The 9128-nt window shown below is 44.4% G+C and overlaps 1 protein-coding gene across 2 annotated transcripts in view; it reads left to right on the top strand.

Moving 5' to 3' along the window:
- Window positions 1-5996, top strand: part of Med12l (mediator complex subunit 12L) — a 269754-nt gene extending 263758 nt beyond the window's left edge. For both annotated transcript variants that reach the window (XM_076867434.2, XM_076867435.2), the window contains 2 exons: window positions 5435-5516; window positions 5822-5996. In XM_076867434.2, the coding sequence (XP_076723549.2) occupies window positions 5435-5516; window positions 5822-5874 (135 nt within the window). In that variant the 3' untranslated portion in view covers window positions 5875-5996. The remainder of the gene's footprint in view (window positions 1-5434; window positions 5517-5821) is intronic.
- Window positions 5997-9128: the final 3132 nt, after the last annotated feature.

Consider the following 9128-nt stretch of genomic DNA (forward strand, 5'->3'; position numbering starts at 1 on the left):
GGAGTTTCCTAAACGTGCCAGCAGCTTCCCTCTAGGACCGTGCCAGGGTTGTGGTGGTGTTGTTGATGTGTTTGTTTACATAGAAGGGTACAAATAAATATTTGGGGTTCGATAGGTTACAACACTTTCCTCTTTTAAAAATTTGAGATTATTCCACAGAATAGATACTTATAAGCAATATTAGGTGATGATATAGTTTATCTGTTTAGAAGATATCTGGAAATATCTGAAAACAAATGGAAGGGGAGGAAGGAGGTGCCAGGTGCACTCCGTCCCCCAGCAGAGGGCTTATGGGCTCTGCCAAGATGGGCCACTGGTCACCTCGTTGGGAGGCGCTGGTGCAGGTGGTCTCGGGCACAGGGTCTGAAGGTGGAGTAAGGTAGGAGCTTGTGGCGAGGAGAAGGCTATAAGGAAGGACTGGAAATAAGGGATCAGGTGAAGCATGGGGTGGACCTCTGGCATGGAAGGGTGGGTCGGCTTGAATGGAACATCCCCGCTCCTTCAATGAGCCTCTGAGATCAAGAGGAGGAGCTGGATGGTGAAGGCAGAGACTGGCCAGATGTGCTGGACGCCAGCTCCCACTCCTTCTGCAGAGGTGTCTGAGGTGTGCTGCAGCCCACTTCACAGGTCCCTTCCACAGTGGAGGTTGCACATGGACGTCCCACTCACCCTGAGGCTGTCAGTGGACGTCGCTGGCCCTGCTGCGCACAACCCACACCAGAGGCTCTTTGGACTCCCTGGGACCTGCTGTTCCACCCGAGAACAATTATTTTGAAATAATTTCAAACTAACAGAAATGTTCCAAGAATAGTATAAAATTGCCCTAAACTCGTCCCAGACTCACTGGTCAGCACCCTGTGCCATCCTGCCTTAGCCTATGCCCACTCCTCCTCCGTGCACGCCTCCCCAGGTCTGCACACAGGAATGGGTCGCAGACACGTGCCCTTCCCTGCTAAATACCTCCATTTGTTTCTCCAAAGCAAGGCTATTCTTTCACAAAAGCATGATATGGTTATTAAGATCAGGAAATAGGATATGACTCGGCGCTCTCATCTGTACGTATCCTGCCAACGCCCTGGTGTCTGTGGTGACACCTGCGCTGGTCTCTCTGGACTTGGGATCAGCCTGCCCTGGGTCTGGCTCTTGTGTGTTCTCCACCTTCCACCTGGACTGGTTCCAGCCCCAGGCCCGCGTGTCTTCATGATGGTGGCACTCCTGAGACGTGGGACATTGCTCTGTTGGCTTAGCTGCATAGGTAGTTGTGTTTAGAATCACCTTGCACATTTCTGAGGCGCATCACAGGTGTCATTGTCCCTCTCAGCGAGTCACACTAGAATATACACTGGTCCTTCATCGGGGATGTGACTTTGATCCCTGTGTGGGGGTGCTGCCTGGTAGGTTGCTCCTGCCCAGATCCACTGACAACTGCTGTATGAACATGCAGTTTGGGGGCAGCTGGGTTCTGCTCGTCTTGCTGCTCACCAAACCTTCACGTGCTCCTGTCAACGTCTGTCAAGTCACTCCTGCCTGAATCCACCGTCATGCGGCGGTGGCAGAATGGAGACTTTCACACACTATTTCCTGCCTTTAATGGTTGGTATTCTATTTTATGATCTTTCCCTTCTTCCCCATTTGCCTGTCTTTCCCTAAGTTATTTTTATTTTAGTGATATTAATTTTCCTCCATGCTGGGGACAAACCCAGGGCCTTGCACAGACGTGGCGAGCACTCTACTCCTGAGCCACATTCTACCTGGCCCTTTCAATTTTTTTATTTTGAGATAGGATGTCACTGAGTTTCCCAGGCTGGACTTGAATTTGTGATCCTCCTGCCTCAGCCTCCCTGGTAGCTGGGATTACAAGCATGTGCCTCTGTGCTCAGCTATAATGTTTTAAATACGAAGTCTAACATTTGGCCCTTGGCCTTTGAAATGTAACTTTAGGAAGAATTTAAATTCTTCCTGCAACTTTGCTCAGTATTCTAACTGGCATCAGTTAGATTAAAGTTGGTGATTTTAAAAATCTCTTTCCACTAGGTATGTTATGACATCAAGCAGTACTGACACATAGTAGCCTCACTCCTTTCTTCCCATATACAATAAAACATTTTGTTGGTGTTTGGCCAGAAAGCCAAAAGATAAACCATGTTTCTGTAAAATATGTCATAATGAGTGTTTGAAATATTTGATGCTGACCTAGCAAATTCTTAGCCTTTTTTTTCCTTTCTAATTTAAAACCAAGACTTCTCATGCTGTAGTGCTCTTGTTATTAGGAGCAGAATTATGCAAAGTTAGTTCTAGTGGAAATAACTATCAGGTAATTACACCTTCTCAGACATTTATTGCAGATTAGTGAATGGGCACTTGACTAGTAAATATAGGGAATCCAATAATTTGAGAATTAAAACTACTTTGGCTACTAAGTAGTTGCATGATGCCCCTGTTAACAGAAAAGCAGGCTACACTGAGCCCTCCGCTGTCTGACTGTGTGACAGTAGGGTGTTCCACATCTTCAGCTTTTTAAATTTTGATTGAGGCTGTATAGAAATAACTTTATGGGAGTCATATGATACATGACTTATAGATAATAAGTTCTCTATTTGATCTGCATATTCAATTCATGTGTTTTCCCTGTATATTGACAATCTGCATATTTGTTCATACTGGTATGACCTGATGCCCTGAGACTGTAGTACTTTTCTAAAGAGCCAGCCTTTGTCTAGGGGCACAGGTCCTTGTGAAGTAGTGACTGGCTTCAACTGAACACCTGGGTCAACACCTGGGTCAACACCTGCAATTTTGCAAACGTTGGCAGGACCTCTCCCAGTGGTCTTTCTCTTTGGCCTTTCACCCTCTGTTATTAAACCTCATTCTGGTCGACTTTTAATAGGGAATATATAAAATATGTATCAAGGATATGAAGTTAGTTTATTCTTAGAGGGTCATGCTTTGTTAGTCACAGATGGACATCGGCACCACATGCCTCACATGGAGTACGTTATTTTTTTGTGTGTGTGTATGGTAAACAGAGTTGGTTCTTCCCAAAGCTCTCTTTACAGGAAAGGGTGAAGATTATCTTGAAACCTCTTACAGATTGAGCAAGTTAGTCGGAGCATGGCATATGACTTTTTCCTCATGCTTATGGGAAAGGAATGTCAGAAAAACAGAAATTGTCACTCATAATGATTTTGCGGGACAGTAAAACCCACAGTAGACTTTTTAGGAGGCTTTTGTTCTCAGCTGAAGACTTTAATGCCGTCTTGATAAGCAAATGTCTTATTTTTTATTTAAAGCACTATGTTGTAGTTAGACTATAACATTTACAATTATAGTACGGAGACAAAAATATTATAAATGTATAATTCTTAGGGTAGGCAAGGAAATTTAAATCGTTTTTTTAAATTTTAGATGTTTAGACCTGGATTGTGGGATTTCAGGATTGAAAGTTACAGGGGCAGTCAGTAGCCTGGACTCTTGGGTTGTGGCTCTATTTAGTGCGCTCTGTCCAGCACGCCCATGCTTGTACACTCAGAAGTTCACGAACACCGTCCTGTGTTTGTGACTCCTACAGCTCTGAAGTCAGTCCTCGGCTGCTCTGCGTGGTCACCCGACTCAGTTTCAGACATTGTTCTGCTGAGGGAGTTTAAGATCTTTCCTCTTCTTTTATGGTCTTGTCACAATAACAGAGTAGAGTATATAATAAGGAGAAAACATCTCTCTAGCGGCTACACGTTCATAACAGCAATGGTCAAAGCCTCAGCCGTATGAGCAGAAACCACATGTTCCCTTTGATCTTTTAGGATTCACTAGGTTTATCGTATGCATCGGGAATACATTTATTTATATTTATGATAAACATCTGAGCAGACCCAGAGTGTGGTGCTGGCCCGTGTACTGTCCCTCCCTTTGCTGGAGCAGCAGCAGTGGGCTGGCTGCGGCAGGGGGTTCTGGTTTCTGCCCTCTCGAGGGAGGGATGAAGGTACCAAGCATGGTCCCTGTCCCCAGAGGAACCCCAGGAGGTGATCAGCGTCAGCACTGCATGTGAAGAGGGGCGTGTGGCTGCTGGGCTCCTGGTAGAAGAGGCCCAGGGCCTTTCTTAGTTTGCTGGGACTGCTCCAGAGAACACAGGCAGTGGCTTAAACAGCAGAGATGGACGGTGCCTTGCTTTTGGAGGTAGAAGCCCAAGATTAGGCACTCAGGAGCCAACCCTGGTGACAAGCTAAAGCGAGTCTACCCATGCCTCTCCCACGGCCCCCGTGCTTCATAGCTATCTCTGACCTCCTGGGCTTGCAGACCTGGGGCTCTGCGCTGCTCTCACCTGGCCTTCTCAATGCATGCACACCTGTGTCAATTCGCCTTCTTGGGGACACCATCCTGGCCTAGATCCCACTGTATGCCTCTTTCTAACTCCATCACCTTTATAAAGACGAAGCAGGTCACATTCTGAGGTGCTGGGGGTTGGACTGCGTCATATTGTTTTGCAGGCACAGTTCACCCTGTGACAGAGGTCACAAGAGAGGTTGGGAGCCTTGATGGAGGAGGTGGATGGTGGTCCCCTGGACAGGCAGCTGGTTTGAGTGGTTGCTTTTTGGCTCCTCCCTGTTGGTCTCTTTTGACAACTCAGCTGATGGCCTCCCCCGGCAGCCCCGTTGCCCTTTGAGACCCTTTTAGGATCACCTTTGTTTTGTGCCATCTTGTTGCAATGCTAGGGATCAATCCAAGGCCTCACACATGCTAGGCAAGCACCTGAGCTGTGTCCCCAGCCCTGCACTGCTTCTTACAGCCACCAGAAGACCCCCATCCATGTCCCAGCACTCATCCATGAGTTTCCTGGATACTAGCTACTGCCTGGGCTCTGCAAGAGCCTGTGTTGCTCTATTTGAAGCAGACTTTTAAAGGAAGGAAGCTAAGTATTTATTGAATAAGTTTGATATTTATGCACTGTGTACCCAAACATTTTAATCAAATTAGACATTTCTGCAACCAACCATTTCAAATCTATAATCATTTCCAAGTGTTTGAAAGCTGCTGTTTCCAATTAAGGATGGCTTGAAGGGACAGGACAGAAAGGGAAGTGTTGGCTAGTGGCTACTCTGTCAGAGCAGAAGGGCAACTTTTGATCATCTAGCCACCTGATGGAGGTGAGCGGACAGTGGTCTCTGAACTTCCAGGCCTCTCTGGAGTGAGGCCCTCCTGCATCAGGACTTGTAATAGATGCCAGCTAAGGCAGAGGGCTCTCTGGAGTGGGTGGGCACTTCAGCTCTGTAAGAGATGTGCCAGGGCCTAGACAACGTTGATGTGTGTACTCTGGGTATGCACTTTTGTCTTGAAGTATGGAAAGGTGCCTTCAGACCATCCGACCCCAGGATGTCACCTGTGTTCCTCAGTGACTGGCTCTGTGGCCTAATTTCTGTCCTTTCTCCTATTGCAACTGCAGTTCCCCAGGCCAGGCTTGCAGCAGACCCAGCAGCAGCAGCAGACGGCCGCACTGGTGCGGCAGCTCCAGAAGCAGCTTTCTAGTAAGTCCTCGTCTGGGTGGACGAACTGCCTGTCCTGTGTGAGCTCAGAGGGAGACACTCTGGGGGGCCAGTTACCCCAGCCCAAGGCCTCGCCTGGGCAGGTGTGGGATTCTCCTGTGGAGCTGGGCCCTCTGCTGAGTTCGGTGGTGCTACTTGGATCCTCCACGAGAGGCTGCCAGGGCGAGATGTGCTGTGGGCAGTGGGTCTGATCCCTGCACCCGAGGTGTCCTGAGAGCAGTAAGAGGAAAGCACTTACCTGCAGCACACTTTGTACCTGTGACAGCATGTGACTCTTTCTTTCATAGGTAACCAGCCTCAGCAAGGAGTGACTCCCTACGGGCACCCTTCACACTTCTGAATCGGGAAGACAACCTGCAGTTTTGTGTTTGCACTGAAAAGTAGAAAATCAGAGTTAATGTCTCAGTCATCCTGAGAATGTCCCTTTGGTCTTTCATTTCTTTGGTTTCCTATATTTTATATTTCATATGGAGGTATTTAAACAAAAAGCAAAGGAGAAGTTGTGCTTTGCATTCAGCATTGAAGGAGGTTTGGCAGTGTGGCTGACGGCTCAGGCAGGCCTCCTCCCCGCGGATGGTGGCAGCAGACCTTTGAAATTGGTGCTTTTTTTTTTTTTTTAAGTCTTCTAGGTACAAAAAGAATGAATTATGGTGGGTTTAAATATTTATGGGTTCATTAATGATTGTTTTGCTCTTTTGCAACTGTGCTGGACCAACTTCTGATTTGAAAGGCAGATCAGGTCTTGACAGGAAGCAACCCATTCATTCTGCATTCACCTGTGATGGGCAACTGGACATTAATCTGCGTCATTATAATTTGAAATATTTGTAATTTCATGAGCACTTTATGAACTTTCTTATTTGTGTAGGGACTTTGCTTTGCTTTTGTTGTGGTCAAAGGTGCTGAACCAGGTTGTTGCTTAGTGACTTCTACAATCATGACTTCCATGGGAGCCTCTTGGAAGTTGCTGCACCTGACTGTTTTCAGTGGTGAGAGCATGGACCTTACCTTCGGGAAGGTACAATATGTCAACCTTAAACACCTGGAAGGACCACCTGGATCGTTCCTGTATTTACTGCCAGTTTTGGGAAAATGACTGTCCACATTTGGTTCTCCAGAGCTTTATGCCAACTAGAGTGAAAATCTTGCAGCTGGCTAGAGAGTCCACAGAGCTCAGACTTGACATGGTTTCCAGAGACCCTGGCCCCAAAGTCCAGAAGGCTCTGGTTTTCATAAAAGGTGTATTTGCTGTTAATTTTGTATGGTAAGTATTTGCTACTTTGAATTTAATTATTAATGTTGGTGTCAGTCTTGGTTGTGTAATGCATATACTGTATTTATAAATTGGTGCAAAAAGCACAAGTAAATTATACATTAAATTTATTATAAAGAAATAGTAACTATTTTAACTTTGTTCAAGTATGTGGTAATTTGCTCCTATTAGAGTAAAGAATACAGTAAATTATTATCAGTTTGTGTAACTTAAGAGTATTCCATATAATATTTTTTTAGATTTAGATGCATAAAATTTTGAATGTGAAAATTGCAGGGCATTTTAAAAAACACATGTGGGGGATATCTTCCCATGTTCTGTATTTCTTCATCTTTTTGCCATGATTTTACATGTAGTCACACATACTGTGAATAGATTCGTCCAATGAACAGACCACATAGAACTACTTTTTTTAAAACGTAGCTAGTTCCACTTAAGTAGATCATTTCTTTTGCGAATCATTCTGTAAGTAATTCACATCTTCCTGGGTGAGCTACTCATTGCAGTTTGACTCCTGCCAATGACCTCAAATACACGTCAGCTTCCTGTGCTGTGGCAGCATCCGTGTGAACTGCTTTTGTACACTGTGAAGACAGTCACTCCAGCCTGCCCCAAGAGGTGTTTACTCTGGGCTGGAACAGACTTTGCCAAAACATTAAAGACCATTCTTTTCACTAAATTAACATCCTACCTGTTTTCAGAAGATGTACCTTTACATTTCAGCTGCTTGTATAGATCAGGTTTTACCCTCTCCAGAATCATACTCAGAGTTCATGAAGTTATTTTTTTTCTGGAGTGGTGGGTATGTCTGGTGACTCATGGGCAGAACCCCTGAAACATGAATGTTGTGCCTAGTGAGCGAGTCCTATTCTGTTTTTGGTCCTTGTTTAAGAATCATTGGTATTTTGAAGGCAAGTTTTCAGTTTGAACCATTAATCGTTGTAGCTCAGTATTGCAAACAGTGGCAATACTGTGTGAGGAGTGAGTGTTATCATTGCATAGCATTTGTATGCACTTTACATTTTGCAGAAGTTTATTTATTAATCATTTTGCACATGAAAGCTATGGGGAGTACCTTTGTGGTTGCATTAAGGTGAGGAAGCTAAGTCTTGAGTAAGTCCCTATAATTCTGAAACGCTATGGAAGGTTTAGGAAAAACTAGAGCTGTTTTCTTCTTGTGCGTTATAAGGAACTTTTAAGTTAGTCATATTTCTCTATCCTGACATTTTTCTTTTGTAGCAAATGCATTAGTTTGCATTAAAGTGTTCACAAGGGAAAGCCCCGATACAGAACCTTGTGATTTGCTCGGTATGTTGCAGAGAGAGACTAATAAGATAGAGACCCCAGCCCATTTAAGACAAGACCTTGAAATCTAATGGAATTGGGTACCCCTATCAAAACGCCTGGATGTGAGGGCCCCTTGGACACACCACTTATATTATAGGCTTGTTCCTCATCAGGTTGCCTCCATCCTTTTACCTACCCATCTTGGTTCAGCAGTAGAGGGAGATCACTGTCCAAGTGTCCTTTGATCTCTTGCCACCCACCGGATTGGTGGCAAACAGGTGACCTCTGAAAGGGAGTTCATCCTCATGTCTCAAGTGACTGGCAGGGCCAGCGTGTCTCAGTGTCCTCAGCTATTTGTATAAGAGCCATGGCTTTTTTCCCCATTTATAAGGCTCTTATAATCCTAAAATAATAGGTATAGATGCTGGAGAAATTATACTGGAAAACCCCAGCCTCTAGAATTAGAAAAATAAATCATAATGTCCCCCAAATTCATTCAGATTGAATTAAGCATGCAATACAAATAGTAAGTTACAAAAAGCAACATTTTGTGTAGGGTTGATCAAATTTTAAGTACAGTGAAGCTTCATTATATAATAATATAAACTCTCCCAAACATTTTCCCAGTGCATAAAGAATTATTGCATAATGAAATGAAATGCCCAAGAGGAAGATTCCTCCCTGGAAAACTTTCCTTATGAACAGCTCTGAGCCAGGAGTGCCCGAGCTAGAGCTTAGTCATAAAGGAGCTTCATTGTATTTTAAAATCTTTTTAATGGACAGATTTGGACAAAGATATAATCAGCCCCTTTTCACATTTTATGGTGTGTGCTAAATTGCTTTTTACAGGTGGAAAAATTAGCCTGCATTTATTTTTAAATGCAGTTATTAAAATGTTTTTGTATTCCCCATCAACGAAAATTGTCATTGTGAACAAATGATAATTTGTCATCAAAACAGTTCAGTGCTTGTTTTCTGTAGGTTTAGCAAAATATTCATAAACCAATGACGAACTCTTTATACGTCAGGATGGT

The sequence above is a fragment of the Callospermophilus lateralis genome, chromosome 10 (assembly GCF_048772815.1).
Source record: "Callospermophilus lateralis isolate mCalLat2 chromosome 10, mCalLat2.hap1, whole genome shotgun sequence".
Taxonomy (NCBI): domain Eukaryota; kingdom Metazoa; phylum Chordata; class Mammalia; order Rodentia; family Sciuridae; genus Callospermophilus; species Callospermophilus lateralis.